Source organism: Molossus molossus, unplaced genomic scaffold (assembly GCF_014108415.1).
Source record: "Molossus molossus isolate mMolMol1 unplaced genomic scaffold, mMolMol1.p scaffold_m16_p_21, whole genome shotgun sequence".
In the NCBI taxonomy this organism is placed as follows: domain Eukaryota; kingdom Metazoa; phylum Chordata; class Mammalia; order Chiroptera; family Molossidae; genus Molossus; species Molossus molossus.
In genome coordinates, this window is record NW_023425357.1 from 42,713,143 (window position 1) to 42,732,828 (window position 19,686).

A 19,686-nucleotide genomic window follows, 5' to 3' on the forward strand; every position below is an offset into this window, starting at 1 on the left:
AGAAAAGCAGGGGGGAGAGCGCCTGGTCTCAAGACCCCCACTTTCTAGTTAAAGGAAATGAGGTCAGGGGAGTTAAGAGACTTGGTTTCAGGGGAAATGGTGATTGTCCCCAGGATTCCTCTGTCCCCTGCATAGGCGGGCAATGACAACAGGAGATACACCCAGGGCAGCAGCCACCACCTCCACCTCCGCCGACCCACAGTCGTTCAGTGCCAGGTAGATCCTACCTTCTTCCAGACACACACCTTTCCCTGTCCCCAGGCCACTTGTCCCTTCTCCATCGGTGAGTCCACTGCCTCTGATGACCCCCAGCACTCAGCATGAGACAGGCATCCCTCCAGAGACCCAAAAGGGCAAATTCTGCCCCACTCCATCACTCGACCTCACAAACCCTTTCGACAGGAGGCTACAATGAGGGCAGATTCAGTCATGCGGCTTGCATGTACCGAGCACCCATCTGCAGGGAAGAGCCCCGAACCAGATGCACACCGTGCTCGCCCGCTCAGGGAGCTAACACTCGTTGGGAAGGAGGGCAGATAATAAGCTGATACCCAAATGAACAAATAAGATGATTGTAGAGCGTGGTTAATCCCAAGAAAAATTAAACAAGTTGATGTGGTTGTGGGTGAGGGGTGGGCGGCTACTCTCACCTGGGACCATGGAGGAAAAGGTGCAGACAGGGCTACTGCAGAAGCGCTCCGGGGCACGGAACAGCACACTCGGCTCCACCAGGCAGTGGAGGTCGGGCGGCCGATGAGGAGACAGGACACTGGGCTGAGAGCCAGGAAGCACCTCTGGCCTCAGGCACAGTGGAGACACAGGAAGAAGCCACAAATCCCCTAGGGACCCTGAATTCTCTGTTCTGGTCACTGGGGGTGGGACAAGATCACTGCCTTCCCTAGTTGCTGCCTGCCAAGGTCCCAGGGTGACCTGGCTCCCCAGCTCCCAAGAAGTCCACCCTGTGTCTTGCAGGGGGCCAGGCAGGAGGGGGGATCCCACCCTTGCTCTGAGGCCGTAGACTCCAAAGGGGAGGGGTGGACTCCTGAACTGATTGGCTCTGACAGCCGCCCCTATAAGGGTGAGAAGAGAGGAGAGGGACCCCATCAGGCAGATAGGGCTTTTCAGTGGTCACCTTACCTGGTGACAACTCTCCCTGCTCTGACAGGAGGGAGGGAATTCTTAGAGAATGCTCTTCCACGTTCTGTCGCTCCTTCACGCCGTGAGGCCAGCCAAGGAGGGGAAATAGGAACACCCACCGGAATTACCATCCCCTGTGCAGATCTCCTGGGCTTGGCAGCACCTTCCCACTCTGGACCCTGCCCGTGGAACAGCCCAGAAGTCAAACATTTGGATCCTGAAGCTCCTTACTCCAGGGAGGAGGTGGGAGAGGGAGGAGTGGGCTGGCCTGAGAAAATGCCAGAAGGAACCCTAAATGCCGTTACCCACGTCAGGCGTACCAACATCCCCAAGAATGACACTCGCGGTTAAGGGGTGCTGAGCACTTATGGGCCAGTCACAGCACTGGCATGGGAGCCCTATGCATTCGAATTCAACCCTCACCACTGGCTCTAAAGAAATGCACGCTCACCCTAGAAGATTATAGCGGTACAGAGCAGTGTTCTCACTACCTCATGGGCATGGAAACAGGCTCTACCCTGACTCTTCTTATGTCCGAGTTTTTAATTCTCATGGCCTCTGGGAAGAAGTTCCCTTGAAACACCACCAGAGACACCATATTTGCCATTCATGAAGTGCACCCCACTTTGCAGAACACCTGCCCCCAGGCCCCTGGTTCCAGCCTCCCAGCAGCCCTGTAAACGGAGTTGTGTCATACTTTGCTTATTTTATGGATGGAAAAACCCGGAGCCCAAGGCACACAGACAGGAAGTGGCAGGAGGTGAGAAGAACCCATGTGCCCACATTCTTAGCCCCAGGTTCTTTCCGTGCAGAAACCTGCCTGGGTGACTCCTTCACTCCTGCCAGTTATGTCGCCTGCCTCCCTGGGTCAGTGCCAGTGCTCACCGGGTCACTCGGCCCTGTGCCAGAGAGATTGCAATTAAGCCTCTCCTTTCTGTTTGCTACCAGCCTCCGAGCACAGGCCCTGGACCATTAGCCCATTTTATAGATGAGAACCGCGAGCTCAGAGGGGTGGAGGGTCTGGGTAGAGGGCAGGCATTGCTGGGTAGGTGTTCACACTGAGGTCTCCCAAAGCTCCCCATCAGGGCTGGCCACAGACAGGCTGCAGCCCGAAGGTTACAACTGGGCTCCTTCCCCCAATTACTGAAGCTGTAGGTGCCCCAAGAAATAGAAAAAGCCCCCCTCACCCACGACAGCCCACATCCCTAGGCAAGCAAAAACTAACCTAGGTACAGACAAAACCAAAGGCCACTCAGTTGATTCTCCCAGATCCCTTGCCCTTGTCACTACCCCCAATACATAACAGGGCTGGGGGCCACAGGTAGCCAGAGGTTCCAGTGCTCCCTCTGATCCTGGGTAAATCACAGCCCCTTTGAAGGAGACCCTTCTCCAACGGAGGGCGTGTGGAATGGGGTGGGAAGGTGGAGGCTGGAGGGTGGCATGGGAAGACAAGGGAAGAGCTAACACCCCTCTATTTTCAGAGAAGCAGCGCAGCGATGGAAGTTGGGTAACAGGAAGGAAGAAAGAGCGTTTCTCTCTCTGTGTCAGGCCCCTCTCCCGCCCCCAAACACACAGGTGCCAGACAGCTTCGTCGGAAAAAAAAATAGTTTGCAAACACACTCCGACTTCTGGGAAGCTGTCAGTTCCGCTCCCTCTCTGGGCTCCCCCTCCTGGGGCAGGGAGCGGGCTCTCCCAGTTCCCCGGGGTGGAGGGGTGGGGGTGTTGGGAGCCGGATATGGAGGTGAGACAAGGGGCCCGCGCCAGTCAGGAGCCAGCCCAGCCTCAAGTCGTCGGCAGCTGTGATAGTGACGGGGACTCCACCTTCCGGACGCCTCCAGGCTCCTCCGGGGGTGGGAGGGCCCCTAAAACAGCTGGGCTTAGATCCCCCGAGGGCGCAATCACCTCCCGCCCTCCGCCTGCTCCCCGCCGCCCTCGGCAGTCCGGGTGAAGCTGGAGCGCCCCCGAGTGGCCGGGTCGGAGCTGAGTCACCCAAGAGCCCGAGTTCGGGTGCGCGCGGCGGCGGGGGCTTGGGGCACCGCAGCACTCCCCGAGGCGGGACCCAGCTTCCTTCCAGCCCGCCAGAAGCCGAGCCCCGCGGCCGAACTTGACCACTCGCGCCAGGCACCCCGCCCGCCCCTGGCTCTCCCGGGCCCCACTCACCGCGGGTCCCGGGGGCGCCGCAGCCCTCACGGCTCGGCTGCCGCTGTCCGCGCTCCGGGACGCCGGGGCATCGCCGGGGCTGCCTGCTCGGCCGGGCCCGGGGCGCGGGACGGCTCAGGGCACTGCCCGCGCGGCCGCAGCCAGCTGGCGTGCGCTCCCGGCCGCTCGGGGTCCGGTCCTCCTCCCGGGCCGGGCGGGCGGGCGACAGCGGCGGCTCGGGCTCCTCCCCCCGGCCGAGGAGGGGCGGTGTGGGGAGGGAAGTGAGGAGACGAGGCGGGCGCTTCCTGGAGGAGTGAGCGCTCCCCACGGGCGTGGCGGGGACACTGTCCCGCCCGCTGCCACCGTTCGGCGCCCGCGGCGGGCGCGCCCCGCACTCCGGCTCTCGGCGCCGCGGGGGCCCGAACACGCGAGGCCGGAATCCGAGGGTCCGACAGTGCCAGGCTGGGACTCAGCGGATCCGAGCGCTGCTGCTCGCACCCTCGCCAGGCCCGCCTCGCCGGGGCCGCGGGCACCTCCGAGTTCCGAGAACCGTGCGCTCAGGTCCGCGGGCGCGGGGACCGAGGGGTGGGCTCAGCCCGGGCCTGCGGGGTCCTAGGGCGCCACTGCGGCCTCGACCCCAAGGGCTGATGGGCTCAACGTCGCGCCCTCGGGGATACACCGCAGGGCTTGGTTCTGGGCCGTATTGGGCAGAGTGTTTTCTTTCTTTTATTTTCAATAGTAAAAGAGCTCGGCATTTTCTAGCCACCAGAGACTGGCAAGATGACACATATTTCTGTGACAAAGAAGATAAGATAAAGACAGTTTGAACAGTGCCTGGAGCTAGTCAGCGAGAGGGCTACTAGGCGGCCCTTGAGACCCTGGCGCTGAAAACCCTTCTGTGAAGGCCTCCTTTTCCCTAGAAGAGGCATCAGTGTAAGACCGCGTCTGTAGCAGGGCGTTCATGCTGCAGGCCAGCCCGAGGTATTTATGTGCCCCCCATATGCAATTCAGTGTCTCAGGCAACCGCGCCTCATTTAACCAGGCTTGGGGGGGGGGGGGGAACAGTTGTCCCCAGACCTCAAGGCCAAGTCCAAAGCTCTTGGTCCTGAGGCTCTGAGAGTTAACTCACAGCCCTTAGGCTATGGGTTTTGCATTTCAGGCAGGTGAGGGTTAACCCCGAGGCTCACGCTGCAGCCTGCAACCTCCCTTCACATCTGAGTCACAGGCACTTGGCTGCTTTAGAGGGGTGGCCACTAAAAGCCCCAGGGCTCTGAGCTTTGTTCAATGCCGGCCGCCTTCCTCTCATCTATCCTCCCTTTCTCCAAGCTCTCCTCATCTCTCTTCCACCCAAAGTCCTCAAAGCCCTCAGCCCAGTTATGGAGCTATCCATTTATAGGTGTTCGTAGACCCAGCTGTAGCCCCACTTCCTCCAGGAAGCCTTGCCTGATTGACCTGGCCCTCATAACCCTTCTCCTTGCCTTGCTCCAAAGCAGGAGGGCCAGGCACAGAGGTGGACAATGGTGAACCTAAGCAGAGTCCCTTCCCTTAAGTTGCTCACCTCCCCCCTTCCCACCCCAGGGGCAAGACCATGACCCAGGAAATCATATTACCGGATGAAAAGTGCAAAGGTTGGAGGTTGGATGGTACAGAAGACCCAACTCAGCCATAGGGCAGTGAGGCTTCCGCTGGGAGACCTGGGCATGAGGTAGTTAGTTGGGTCTGCCTAAGGGCAAGAAGATCCCTGGCCAAAGGGACAGAGTGTAAAGGCCAAGGGTTACAACAACTCCACTCCTAGGTATCTACCCAAGGGAAATAAAAACATACGTCCACACAAAAACTTGTACATGAATGTTCATTGCAGCATGATCACAGCCAAAAAGTGGAAACAACTCAAATATCCATTAATGGATAAACAAACCGTGGTCCATCCATACAATGGAATATTATTCAGCCATAGAAAGGTCTGCCCAGCTGGTGTGGCTCAGTGGTTGAGCATCAGTTCATAGACCAAGAGGTTGCTGGTTCGATTACCGGTTGGGGCACATGCCCAGGTTTCTAGCTGGATTTCCAGTAGGGGGCGTGCAGGAGACAGCTGATTGATGTTTCTCACATTGATGTTTCTCTCTCTCTCTCTAAAAAAATCAATAATAAAATGTAAACACCTTAAAAAGAGAGAGTACATCCTAAGACTTTTCATCTCAAAGAAAAAAAAACATTTTTTCCCTTTTTGTGTGTGTCTATATCAGATGAACGTTAACTACACGTATTATGATAATCATTTCACAATATATGTGCATCAAATCAGGCTATACACCTTAAACTTATTGTGTGTATGTCAACTATGTTTCAATAAAGCTGGAGTGGGGGGAAGTGGGGAAAAAAGTCTCTAAGACCCAGATTTGATTCCTGATGCTACCACTTCCTAGCTGTGTGACTCTGAGAAAGTTAGGAATAATCTCAGGTTCGGCGTCCTCATCTGGGAAGGACAGGTCACCAGGAACTTCGGGACAAAATAAGGGGAGTGGGTGCAAAGGCTTGCCAAGCCTCTGGAGGAGCAGCGCACCCCCTGGAGGTGGTCGGTCTCCATCCGTGGCTGCACCTTAGCTTTGCCCAGGGAGCCTTCAGAATACTCTGTTTTAAAAAAGGTACTTTTAAAAAACTCCCGGTGATTCTAATGTGCAGTCAGGATTGAGGTCCACTCATCAGTCTCTAGTCACTAAGTGTGGTCCAGCAGCGTAGACATCACTTGGAGGGGGGGGGCACTTTTTAGAAACACTGAATCCCAGGCCCCACCCCAGCCCTGCCGAGCCAGAATCTGTATGGTAACAAGGTCCCCAGATGATTCAATGCACATTATAGTTTATTTAAAAATTTTTCCTTTATTGATTTAGAGAGAGATAGAAACATTGATGAGTGAGAATATCAACTGGCCACCTCCTGCATGCCCCCAATTGGGGATCAGGCTCACAACCTGGGCATGTGACCTGACCAGGAATCAAACTGGTGACCTCTTGGTTCATGGGCTGATGCTCAACCACTAAGCCACACCGGCTGGGCTGTACATTGTAGTTTAAGTAGGTGTGATTTGATAGTTTGAGAAGTACGATTGGACAGTGGGTTTCAGATGTGTGTACTTGGGAGGAGGACCTAAGGCCTCTGTGGATGGGAAGGGAGATTCAGTGACTCCCATCAGAAAGGTAGACATTCAATCTGTAAAATATAGGATGGAGGTCAAGCGACAAAGAGGCAAAGTGAGCTTATCGTAGCCGTGCAGAAAGAGGTGGCGATGTGGCAGCCCGATTCATTCTTAGTGAAAACACTCGAGCTGGAACAGGAGCACCATTTTGATTGCACTGCTTACTGGCCGACTTTTCTTTGAATTTTATTTGTTTTCATGTGTATATTTAAACAGCCTACTTTTGGGAGGAAGGGAGCAGGGAGACTGGACCCATCAGTGTTGGGTAGAAAAACAGTCCAGACTTCTGGTCAGGAAGGCGGCATAGGTAAAGGCGGTCTCGTCTCCTCCCACAACCACATCAGAATGACAACTAAACTACAGCACAACCACCCTTCAGAACCACTTGACATCTAGCTGAATGGAAGTCCTACAACTACGGAATTAAAGAAGCAGCCACATCGAGACTGGTAGGAGGGGCGGAGGCAGACGGGCTGGTCGCACACCCACGTGTGGCGGATAAAAGTCAGGAGGACACCTCGGCAGGGAAGGTCCTCCCTGAGGACTGAGGGGTCCCCGTCCCACACCACGCGCCCCGCTCAGGGTTCCAGTGCCAGGAAGAGAATCCCCATCACTTCTGGCTGGAAAACCAGTGAAAACTGAGGCTCAGGGAGGCTGAGGCTGCTGCAGCCCCAGGCAGCTCCTCTTAAAGGGCCTGCACACGGACTCACTCGGACTCACTCCCTCTAAGCTCAGAGGGGAGGCAGCTTGAAGGGAGCCAGAAACCCATGAGGAAGAACTGAATTGTTTGGCATTGGGCGAGAACTGGAGAGGGCGTTTCCTCCAGGACAAACGTGCTGTCAGAGGCCTTTGTTCCTTTGGTGAGCCCTTCCCTGGGGCAGCAGACAGCAGCCATACCTGGGACTCCAGCAACCTGGCTCACACTGTTTGTCCCACCCTGGTGATTCCTTGAGGCCCTGCCTCACCCAACTTTCAGACCCACCCAAGCTGTTTCCAGTGGCTTTACCATAGGATTGGCCTGTTTGGGCTCCTGCTTCAGATTTTCCTAAATTCTCTCAACTCTAACAAATGGGTGGGTAGTCCACACAGGGGGTGCACATCGAAAGTCCAGCTGGGGTGACCAGGGAGGCTGTGCCACCGAAACCTACAGGACACCTACTACAATAGGCCACCCTACAAAGACTAGGAGACATAGTAACTCTACCTAATACACAGAAACAAACACAGGGAGGCAGCCAAAATGAGGAGACAAAGAAACAGGTCCCAAATGAAAGACTAGAACTAAACTTCAGGAAAGGAACTAAATGAAATTGGGATAAGCAATCTAACAGATGCAGAGTTCAAAACACTGATTATAAGGATGCTCCAGGAACTTAGTGAGGACCTCAAGAGTATAATAAAGGACCAGTCAAAAATGAAGGATGCACTAAGTGAAATAAAGAATAATTTACAGGGTATCAACAGTAGAGTAGGTGAAGCTGAGACTCAAACCATCAATATGAAATGTAAGGAAGCAAAAAAGACCCAACTGGAGAAGCAAAAAGAATTTTAAAAAAAATGAGGACAGTGTAAGGAGCCTCTGGGTCAATCTCAAGCATACCAACATTTGCATCATGAGGATGCCAGAAGGAGAAAAGAGAGAGCAAGAAATTAAAAACCTTTTGAAAAAATAATGACAGAAACTTTTCTAACGTGGTAAAGAAAACAGACATACAAGTCCAGGAAGCACAGAGAGTCCCAAACAACATGAACCCAAAGAGGTCCACACCAAGACACATCATAATTAAAATGCAGAAGATCAAAGACAAAGAGAAAATCTTAAAAGCAGCAAGAGAAAAGCAGTTGGTCACCTACACAGGCGCTCCTATAAGACTGTCAGCTGATTGCTCAAAAGAAACTTTGCTGGCCAGAAGGGAGTGGCAAGAAATATTCAGTGATGAAAAGCAAGGACCTACAATCAAGATTACTCTATCCTGCAAAGCTATAATTTAGAATCGATGGACGTATAAAGAGCTTCCCAGACAAGAGAAGCTAAAGGAGTTAATCATCACCAAACCGGTATTATATGAAATGTTGAAAGGTCTTCGTGAAGAAGAAAATAAAAAATATGAACATTAAAATCGTAATAAATACAGATCTATCAACAATTGAATCTACAAACCAAATGAACAAGCAGAACAGAAACAGATACATAGATACAGAGAACTTTATGACGGTTGCCAGATGAGAGGGTGTTGGGAGAATGGGTGAAAAAGGTGAAGGGATTAAGGAGTGCAAATTTGTTGTTAGATTGAGGAACATCAAAGGGGGGGGGGGAAGCAGGAAGAGATAAACCAAAGAATTTATATGCATATATGCATAACCAATGAACACAGAAAACAGCATAGAGAAGGCTGGAGGGCAAGGAGGAGGGGTTAATGGGGGGAAAGAGGGAATATCTGTAATACTTTCAACAATAAAGATAAATTTAAAAAAGAAAGAAAGAAAAATAGTCCAGGCGGTGGGAGAGGCAGGCTCTTAATAAAATGAACAGTGTGAGCCCGGCCGGTGTGGCTCACTGGTTCAGCGCTGACCCATGCACCAAGAAGCTGCAGGTTCGATTCCCGCTCAGGGCACATGCTCAGGTTGTCGACCTGATCCCCAGTGGGGGCCATGCAGGAGGCGGCCAGTCTATGTTCTCTCTCATCAATGTTTCTGTCCCTCTCTCTCCCTCTCCCTCTCCCTTCCTCTTTCTCTAAAGTCAATAAAGAAAAAAAACAGGTAAATGCGGTATCGCGTCCTCCCACAACCACATCAAAGTTACAACTAAACTACAGAACAACCATCATTCAAAACTGCCTGAAATCAAGCTGAATGGAAGTCCTACAACTACGAAATTAAAGCAGCAGCCACATCCAGACTGGTAGGAGGGGCGGAGGCGGACGGGCTGGTCCCACACCAACGTGTGGCGGATAAAAATCAGGAGGACACCTCGGTTGGGAAGGTCCTCCCTGAGGACTGAGGGGTCCCCGTCCCACACCAGGTGCCCTGCTCAGGGTTCCAGTGCCAGGAAGAAAATCCCCATCACTTCTGGCTGGAAAAACCAGCGGGAACTGAGGCTCAGGGAGGCTGAGGCAGCTGGAGCCCCAGGCAGCTCCCTAAAGGGCCCGCGCACGAACTTATCGGACTCTCTCCCTCTAAGCTTGCAGGGGAGGCAGCTCAAGGGGCACCAGAGACATACAGGGAAGAACCGAGCTGTTTGGCACTGGAGCGAGGGCTGGAGAGGGGACTTTCTCCGGGACAAACGTGCTGTCAGAGGCCTTTGTTCCTTTGGTGAGCCCTTCCCTGGGGCAGCAGATAGCTGCCATATCTGGGACTCCAGCAACCTGGCTCACACTGGTAGCCTCGCCCTGGTGACTCCCTGAGGCCCCGCCCTGCCCTGCCCCACCCAACTTTCAGGCCCACCCAAGCTGTTGCCAGTTGCTTAACCATAGGATTGGCCTGTCTTGGATCCTGCTTCAGGTTTTTCCTAAATTCTTTCAAACGAGCAGCATCTGGTCTCAGCTAGCCCCATACCACTCGTTAAGTAATACACTGAAACAAACACAGTGAGGTAGCCAAAATGAGGAGACAGAGAAACAGGTCCCAAATGAAAGAACAGAACAAAACCCCAAGAAAAGAACTAAAGGAAATGGAGATAAGCAACCTAACAGATGCTGAGTTCAAAATACTGCTTATAAGGATGCTCAATGAACTCAGTGAGGGCCTCAAGAGCATAAAAAAGGACCAGTCAGAAATGATCAATGCACACTCAGAATTGAAGGAGGCATTAACTGAAATAAAGAATAATTTACACAGATTCAATAGTAGAGTACGTAAATCCAAGAAGCAAACCATCGATTTGAAATATAAGGAAGCAAAAAACGCCCAATCAGAACAGCAAAAAGAAAAAAGAATCCAAATAAATGAGGATAGTGTAAGGAGCCTCTGGGACAACTTCAAGCGTGCCAACATTCGCATCTTGAGGGTGCCAGAAGGAGAAGAGCGAGAACAAGAAATCAAAAACCTGTTTGAAACAATAATGGCAGAAAACTTTCCTAACTTGGTGAAGGAAACAGACATACAAGTCCAGGAAGCACAGAGAGTCCCAAACAAGATGAACCCCAAGAGGCCCACACCAAGACAAAATGCAAAAGGTTCAAGACAAGGAGAGAATCTTAAAAGCAGCAAGAGAAAGGCAGCTAGTTACCTACAAGGGAGTTCCCATAAGGCTGTCAGCTGATTTCTCAAAAGAAACTTTGCAGGCCAGAAGGGAGTGGCAAGAAATATTCAGAGTGATGAAAAGCAAGAACCTACAACCAAGATGACTCTATCCTGCAAAGCTGTCATTTAGAATCGATGGCCATATAAAGACTTTCCCAGACAAGAAAAAGTTAAAGGAGTTCATCACCACCAAAATGTTGTTATATGAAATGATGGAGGGTCTTTTTGAAGGAAAAGATAAAATATATGAACAAACAAAATGGCAATGAATACATATCTATCAACAATGGAATCTACAAACAAAATGAACAGGCAGAACAGAAACATTCTCATAGATACAGAGAACATTTTGTTGGTTGCCAGATGGGAGGGGGGTTGGGGGAATGGGTGAAAAAGGTGAAGAGGTTAAGAAGTACAAATTCTCCCACTGCTGGGAATATACCCTAAGAAGCCTGAAACACCAATCAGGAAGAATATATGTACCCCCATGTTCATAGCAGCACTATTTACAATAGCTAAGATCTGGAAACAGCCCAAGTGTCCACCAGTAGACGAATGGATCAAAAAGCTGTGGTACATATACACAATGGAGTACTATGCAGCAGTAAGAAAGAAAGATCTCTTATCCTTTGAGACGACATGGAGGGACCTGGAAAGTATTATCCTAAGTGAAAGAAGCCAAGCAGAAAAAGACAAATACCACATGATCTCACTTATATACGGAATATAATGAACATAACAGTCTGAGGAATACAGTAGACCCAGACACATGGAAGTAGGGCACAGACTGACATCCCTCAGAAGAGGGGATGGGGGCGGGGGGGAGAGATAAACCACAGAACTTATATGCATGTGTGCATGACCAATGGACATGGACAACTAAGCCGGGGACAGGGTGGAGGGGGGGTGGGGTGGGGGGTGCCAATGGGGTAAAAAGGTAAAATATTTGTAACAAAAAAATAAATTAAAAATTCATAAAAAAAAAAAAGAAAAAAAAAAAAGAAGTACAAATTCATTGCTAGACTGACAAACCTCAAAGGGAAAGGGGTTGGGGGTGGGTGGGTGGGAAGAAATAAACCAAAGAGCTTATATGTATAACCAATGGATACAGACAATAGTGTGGGAAAAGGCGGGAGCGGGGCGGGAGTGGGGAAGAGGGGGTCAATGGGGGAAAAATGTGGAACATCTGTAATACATTCTACATTCAACAATAAAGATTAAAAAAAAAAACATTTTAAAAAATAAATAAATGAAATAAAGCAAACAGGGTGATAGCACACCAAGACCAGCTCTGCAGTGCTCACAATACTGGAGACTCTTCAGGGAAGCTGCTGAAAGTTTCCTGGAGCTAAGGACTTGGGCAGCGATTAAAGGGAAAGAAGGAGAAGGGGAATCAAAGGCATAAGCAGCAAATGGAAAGAATGTCCCTGAGCTCTGCCTGCTGCAGGCTGTGCCTTCCGCCTGGCCTGGAGCTTCCGCTCGGTGCTGTGTTCCTTCCTCAGCCGGGACTTCCCTAGTCAAGGCATCAGCAGGCTTTGAGGGACTCAACTCCAGTCTTGGGCAAGGACAGGAGGCAGCACAACCCCCCTTGGCATGAAGGAGCACACTGAGGGCCAAGGTCACCTTGGCATCATTTCCTGGGAAAGGGAGACAGAATTTAGGGCTCAAGATTTCCAGGTGAACTTCCTGGATCTTTTATCTGCTCATCCTCTTTTTCATGACTAGGTTGATGGCCTCACTTGGTGCCAGGTGTGCCCTGGCCCTGACCCTATAAGGGTGTCGCTGCGCGGGGTATGGGTGTTGGGCACTTGGCCAGAGGACTTTCTCCTCACTCTTGGCAGGGGATCTAGGACAATGTGGAGGCTGGCAAAGGGCAGGGCTGAACTTTCCAGGTGAGCCACTATCAGGCTGGGACATCCCAGGCTCCTAGGCCAGGTAGGAGGAACAACCTTTAGCCTAACTTCTTTCTGGGTCCAGTGTCGAAAGAAATTATCTCAGAAATCTGGGCCAGCCTGCCCTCCAGTGGTGCTCGGCAGTAACTGCACTTTCCCGGCCTGCTTTACACAGTGCGTTGCAGCTTTTCAAGGCTCTTCTGAGGTCCCCAGGCAGGTGACCAGGAGGGGGAGCTGTTCTCCTGTCATTTCAAGCATCTCTCCATCTTACATGATACTGAACCCTAAAAGGGGAGGGAACTAGTATGTGAGCCACCTCTTCATACCAGGGACTTTGCATACATTGCTTCCCTGAGCCCTCCCAAAGTCCTGGGCACGGGGGACTAAACTCATGTTACAGAAATAGCCCCTGGTTCTGGGGTCCACCATAGTCCATTCTATGTCCATCTGACTTTCAAAGCCGTGTTTCGAAGGTAACACCTGCCTGTGGAAACCCACTAGGCCAGAAGTGTCCAGGCTCTTGCGAGAAACAAGCAAGCAGAAAACGAGAGGGGGTCGTTGGGGAGCAGTGGGCCTGTCCGCCGTGTGCCCAGCAGGTCACTCTCGAGGGAGAATGCTGGACTAGCCCCGAAGATGAGTTGAAAATCTGGATTTTTATGTAAAAGTTCCCAATTTTAAATATTGACAATGAATTCAGAAAAGACAGTTTCTAACACATTGAGCTTCTATAACATCGTCATGAGGCAGGTGAGGTCCGGAGAGAGGAGGTGACTTGCCCACAATCTATGACCATATAGAGACAGAGCACAGACTTGACCCCAAATCTCCTGACTCCCAGGCGAGTGCTCCTCCCAGCACACCTCTCTGGTCTACTCTGCTCTCCAGGCCCCGGGGCAGAGATGGACCACTTGACTTCAGTGAGGTGGTGAGACATGTCAAACTCAGACTGGAGGCTGGGAAACTATCAACATTTATTGGTCACACCTGGCTTAGAGTGTAGCAGGCCCATCTTTGCGCCCTCTTGGGAGGAACAAGACATACGCAACCCCTGGGAGCTCACTTGGATCCCACTGAGTAGTGGCGGAGCCCCACAGCCTTACCTATCTTTGGTTTTTTAAAAAATATTTTTTCTTTATTGACTTTACAGAGAGAGAAAGGGCGAGGGAGAGAGAGAGAAAAACATTGATGAGAGAGAACATCAATCAGCTGCCTCCTGCATGTCCCCCACTGGGAATCAGGCCCACAACCTGGGCATGTGCCCCAACCAGGAATCGAACTGGCGATCTCTTGGTGCACGGGTTGATGCTCAACCAGTGAGCCACCCGGCCGGGCCTTGCCTGACTATCTTAGAAGTGCCCACTCCTTGCATCCTTAGACCTGGTTTTGTCCCTTACACAGGACAGACTGGGCTCCATCCTACAAGTCAAGCTGGCTCTCCATGGACTGGGGACCATAGTGCTGTAGGGTAGCATTTAAGGGGAGGGGTCACCAGTTTATTGATGGGCAAATGAGGCTTGAGGCAGGAGGGACTCATCCAGAAGACTCATGGCTAAGTCCTCGGCTTGGTCCAGGGGCCTGGCCCTCAGGCCACTGGGCCGTTCAGTGTTTAGATACTCTCCCCACCCAGTTCTGAACGGAAGACATTCTCTGGCTTAGCTGCTCTGGAAATGCAATCTATAAATACATACCTGTTTTTTTAAAGTAATAAATTAGATCTTGGACCAGCCTGAGGGCATCTGGCCAGCCACGTGTTATATGACATGAACATTTGTCACATGTCTTATGTGAACCACCAATCATATGTCCTGCCATGCATGGTGCTAGGACCCATGACACTGACCCACAGGCCACACTGCAAGACCCATGGAATGTCACGTGGAACTCTGCCACATGTGACCTTCTGTGTCATGCATACATCATGACACCCGCAATTGGACCACATGTCCCTTCTAGACATGCATGTCTCATGTGATACACGGTAGTCTATTGGCCATACTAGGCTCCTAGTTCCCAAAAAAGTCCTCCCTGAAGACTGTAGCAGGACAAATGTGTCCCTCCTTCCTGGGGCAGTTGCAGGGGCGCCCCACTGAGGCCCTCCTTGAGCCCTCTATCTTGGCCGGTGGGAGCTGGCATCATTTGGCTGGATCCAAAGGGTCTTGAGGTGGCCATCAAGTACCCCAAGGGGCCTGTGGCTGGTTGGGGAAGAAAGCAAAGTCCAGCCGGGGCTCCTGGCTCTGCAGACGCTGGGCCACGTCGGGGGCAATGTGGTTATTCCAGAGGCTGTGGGACACAGACAGATGCTCAGTACCCACCCTCCTGCCTCTGCCCCCGCTCTTCGACACGTGGGGAGACTGAGGCCCCAAGGGGAAGAGCTGTGCAGAGGCAGCTATTAGACCAGCATGGCCACCCTAGGGATGCGGTGTTCCCCACCCCGCCCCCTGACTTTTTCCACTCAGTCTTTCTCCCTGAGAGCTAGTGATGTCAGCCAGGTCCCCACTCAAATGACACACTGCCAAATAAGGAAAAAGCTCCCCTCTTAAAGACACTTGACTTCCATTGTCTGAAACTGTCATAATATACTGATTTTTATAGAACAAAGAACGTCACTACTGCCCACTAGAAGTCTAACACGTGCGTGGTGGCCCTTGGACACGAGCGCTCGAGCGGCGCCCGGCTGTGCCCGGTGCCTCTGCGGGAAGCTGGGCCCGGGAGTGCGCTCAGTGCTGTACCCCCATCCCGTCCTCAGCGACTCTCCGAGGACATGAATGCCGTCACTATGCCCATTGCATAGATGAGGAAGGTGAGGTTCGAGAGGCTGAACGACATCAGCTACACAGTCCGCGACGGCAGAACTGGTATCCGACCCGGGTCTGCTTGCCGCCAAACCCTTGGTAGTGGTCCAATCTCCTTGATAATTCCCAACCCGGGTCCTGCCTCCTTCTGTAGGGCGTCCCCTTACATTGTCGGGGTTGGTGAGGTCTCCCGCCCACATCCCTGCCCCTGCAAGCCCGTTACCGGATGACTTGGATGCCAGGCCCCTGCGCCAGCCCTTCAGCCAGGAGCCAGGCTCCGTAAGCCGTAATCCGATTCTTCTCCAGGCTTCCCAGCGCACAGCAGAGGAGGGGAAAGACAGAGAATGACGTGAGCTGAGGTGGGGAGCTTCCCTGTGCCCCTTCCCGGGGGACGAGGACTCCCCACACCTCTGCTCAGAGAACCCAATAAACAGTGCGACAGGAGGACTGGAGGCTGGACCCAGGGACGCTGAGCTGGGCAGTGGCTTGACGAGAACAGCAGTGTGTACGCCACGAGGGCTTCCCTGGGGAGAAGGGCTGTCCTCTTGGCCTTCCCCAGGACGTAGGTCCCCTGTGCCCTCCCCACCCCTGCTGGCTCCCAGGACAGGCCGCTCATACTCCACTCTCTTCAGCCGGTCCATCCGAGGCAGGACCTGGGCCAGTTCAGCAGCCGCCTCGTCCCCAAGCAGATTCCAGGACAGCCTGCAGGGCAGGGGTCCAAGGTCAGCATCAGGAGAGCAGGGAGGTGGAGGGGTGAAGACCAGGTGGCTGGTGGGGCCCAAGCGGGGGTGCCAAGCAGGTACAAGAGGTACCTGATGGGAGCTTGTGCACCCCCCTGAGGACTTCTCAGGGCACAGGTTGCCCCTTCTCCCCTCCCCAAACCCATTCCCGAGCTGCCCCCCCCCCCGAACCCAGACAGCGCAGGGCCTGGCTGCCCCGAGAGCTCACCGTGGTGTGCGGATAGTGTCATGACCCACACTCGCACCAAGCTGTGCCTCGTGATGACCGCTGTCACATCCATGCACCACATAGTATTATTTGTTTTATATTTTTCCTTAAATAGCTTCCCTCACCCCTCCTTTTTTTAACTGTAAGAATTTAATCTTAGGAAACATTTATCACTACTATCAACGGAAAAGCCATGTTGAGGACCTTAAATAGAAGGTAGCTACCAGGATAAACACAGGGCAAACAACAGTATCAGCTTCTAACTGGAATCTAGGTCCTTCCTCAGGTGCTGAGGCTGTGGCCTGCCCCCTGCTGGCTAAAAAGGGAGACACACCCCTGTTAGGAGCTACAGGTGAGTGAGCACTGATCTGAGACTTCCTCTCTAGTGTAAAGTAATGAGAAGTAGTAAGTCTTTAGGATGCAAACCTGACACTGTACAATCACTTGTGACCTGTACTGTAGGAAACAGCACTTTCTTCCACAGCACAGCCAGGGTCCCAGACTGTCTGACAGTCTCCTTTACCCCTGGGCAGTGGGCAAGGCCCCGAGGTCGGAGCGCCTCTCATTGCCAAGGTGGAGGTTGCGGGCAAGGCCACCTTGGCCATTCCTCACTACCAAGGTGGTCTGTAAATCAAGGGTCCACAAGCCAGGTGAGGTGGCCTATCCAGCCACCTCCCACAGGGAAGGTCAGGGGCAGAGCCTTTAGAGGTGTCTGTCTGCTTCCCCTCCCGCCACTCCACAGGTGGGGAAACAGGACGGAGAGGCTGAAAGACCTGGCCCAACATCACTTGCAGCTCAAGTGTTAAAACTTCCTTAGAGGAGATTGAGCAAGAATGACCTTCCTTATTTAGAAATGGGAGGGCAGTCCGGCTGGTGTAGCTCAGTGGTTGAGCATCAACCCACACACCAAGAGGTCGCCAGTTGGATTCCCAGTCAGGGCACATGCCCAGGTTGTGGACCTGATCCCCACTGGGGGCATGCAGGAGGCGGCCAATCAATGTTCTCTCTCGTTGATATTTATATCTCTCTCCCTCTCCCTTCCTCTCTCTCTAAAATCAATAAGGAAAAAAACCACAACTTAAGTAGAAATGGGAGAACATCTGGGAGGAAGAGACCAGTTCCAGGTCACGCCCCAAACGCCCACTTCCCCAGCACTCACAGGATGTCTTCCAGGGCGGGGCAGAGCACGAAGCTGGCAACGAGGGGCTTGGCAGCCTGGTTGTCAATCTCACAGGAAGCCAGGCTGGGGAAGAAGGGATGAGATGGAGCTGTGTGAGTCGGGGACACCTCCCAGCTCCCTCTGCCCCCGCTGTAATCTGAGCAGGAGGGAGATGACCAGAGTGGGGGGCAGGTGGGAGTCAGGAAAGTGGCTCAGTGGTTAGAGTGTTGGCCTGAGGACCGAAGGGTCTTGGGTTCAATTCCTGATCAAAGGCATGTACCTGGGTTGCAGGTTCGATCCCTGGTCCCCCACCCCTCAGGGTTGTGTGGGAGGCATCCAATCCATGGCTCTCTCTCCCCCTCCCACTTTATCTAAAAATTTAAAGAATAAATAAATAAAAATCAATGGGAAAATATCCTCAGGTGAGGATTAGCAAAACAAAAAAAAAAGAAGAAATGTGCCCCTTTTGGTCCCAGTCTTCCCCTGGACCTGAGGCCTCTGTCACTTCAAAGGTGCCCCAGCCCTCAGAGAAGGCTGACCCCTACCCCGCTCCCCAGTAATCAGGGGAGGCTACTTACTCTATGTGCCTGAGAAGCGGGAGCCCCTGACAGAACCGGGGGACCTGTCCAGCCAAGCTGTTCTCTGCCAAGCTGCAGGGCAGAGAGGCGCCTGTGAGAGGCCCCCAGAGGCCCTCCACCTGCCCCCTGCCAGGCTACTGGGCTTCTACTCACCTGATCTCTTCCAAATGTGGGCATCCGTCCAGGGCCTGGCCCAGTCTCAGCACCCCCTCTGGGCCCAGATGGTTGAACCGCAGGCTGGGGAAAGGGGTGGGGGTGAGGGGACTCTTGGGGGACCGGATGTGGCGGTTAGGGGGCTGGATCCCCCCACTTACAGCCTTGTCTCAGGCTATACGGGCAGACCTCAGACATCTCTGGATACTGGTCATCCCAAACCTCCTCCCCATCCACAAAGGACCTGGGTAGGTATCAAGGGCCCTAGCTTTGGAGTCTGAGCTCCCAAGTTCAAGGCCTGGCTCCTTCGTGTATTAACAAGGTGAACTCTCCACACCTCCCCTGCCTTATTCTGCCGGCTGGAAATGTAGCAGAATCCCGGCCCACAGGCTGCCGTGAGGCTGCAGTGACACCAACCGCGTGGCGCTCTGCTCCTCCTGCACCTTGGCTGACGCCTCGCTCACCCTCAGAGATGGGCTCAGGGGCACGCGGAGCGGGGGTCCTTGTAATTCTTTTGTAGATGAGGAAACTGAGACTCAGCGGGGCAGGGTCTTGGCCAGGGCACACAGAGGCTGTGGCAGAGCCAGGACTAGGTTCCCCAGATCACAGGCAGGAGGAGCAGGCGGGAGAGGCGGCAGCCAGCCCCAGTTTGTGGAAGGCAGGGCAGCCCAACCAAGGGGTCCTTGACCCCCAAGTGCTCCAGGAGAACCCCTCCCACTAGCCCTGCACGCACCACAGGCGGGGACACTCACTGCAAGACTCTCAGGTACGGAGGCAGCCCCCGGGCCAGCTCCAGAGCTGTGGGGTCCCCCAGGGCATTGCAGCCAAGCCTGGAGGAAGACAAGGGATGAGTCTGAGAACTGCTGGCCCACTCCAGACCCTTGCCCTGTGCCTACTGGGGGAGATAAGGGTCAGGTGAGCCATGGGGACACAACGGGCAGAGGGCAGCCCATCTGGGCACTCACATCAGCTCCTCCAGGTTCTTGCAAAGGGCGAGGGACTCTGCCAGCCATACTCCCCCTGCTGTGCTGATGCCATTCGCTGAGAGGCTGAGGGAGGGGCAGACATCAGAGCCTCAGACTCCCCTCTCCCTCACCCCCCATATCTGCTGGGCCCTAAGACACAGCACCCCCATCACACGCCCTCCCAGCCTAACAAGGCAGAAAGGTCCAGAGCGGGGCCAGGGCTGGGCTGGCTGAAGGCTCCGAAGTGAGCAAGGTCAGGAGGTAACCCAGCCCCGCTGGCTGGGCACTGACATTTCGGGAGGAATGTCAACCTGAGGCAGAAGCCTGTGTCTCCCCAGACCATGGGGTGGCCACTGAGGGTCCCTGTCAGTTGGGCTGGCCACTCACTCTATCTTCCGGAGCACAGGCAGCCTGGGCAGGACGGCAGCTAAGTGCTGGGCACCCGTGTCTCCAATCTGGTTGTGGCTCAAGCTTGGAGAGAGAAC

At 53.4% G+C, this 19,686-nt stretch overlaps 2 protein-coding genes across 39 annotated transcripts in view; both read right to left on the reverse strand.

Moving 5' to 3' along the window:
* The window catches only part of CPNE2 (copine 2), a 43,178-nt gene extending 39,684 nt beyond the window's left edge, over window positions 1-3,494 (reverse strand). The window contains exon 1 of one of the 2 annotated variants that reach the window (XM_036274179.1): window positions 3,298-3,494. The gene's annotated coding sequence lies outside the window, so the exon portion shown is untranslated. The remainder of the gene's footprint in view (window positions 1-3,297) is intronic. The other variant, XM_036274177.1, reaches the window with a different exon arrangement.
* Window positions 3,495-13,829: 10,335 nt separating this feature from the next.
* The window catches only part of NLRC5 (NLR family CARD domain containing 5), an 85,816-nt gene continuing 79,959 nt past the window's right edge, over window positions 13,830-19,686 (reverse strand). For 33 of the 37 annotated variants that reach the window (XM_036276124.1, XM_036276126.1, XM_036276125.1 and 30 more), the window contains 9 exons: window positions 19,589-19,672; window positions 19,202-19,285; window positions 18,989-19,066; window positions 18,237-18,320; window positions 18,084-18,155; window positions 17,506-17,589; window positions 16,017-16,100; window positions 15,622-15,705; window positions 13,830-14,886 (listed from right to left, as the gene is read on the reverse strand). In XM_036276124.1, coding sequence (XP_036132017.1) covers window positions 14,775-14,886; window positions 15,622-15,705; window positions 16,017-16,100; window positions 17,506-17,589; window positions 18,084-18,155; window positions 18,237-18,320; window positions 18,989-19,066; window positions 19,202-19,285; window positions 19,589-19,672 — 766 coding nt within the window. In that variant the 3' untranslated portion in view covers window positions 13,830-14,774. Of the gene's footprint in view, window positions 14,887-15,621; window positions 15,706-16,016; window positions 16,101-17,505; window positions 17,590-18,083; window positions 18,156-18,236; window positions 18,321-18,988; window positions 19,067-19,201; window positions 19,286-19,588; window positions 19,673-19,686 lie in introns of those variants that run through there. The other 4 variants (XR_004961203.1, XR_004961202.1, XM_036276106.1 and 1 more) reach the window with 3 other exon arrangements.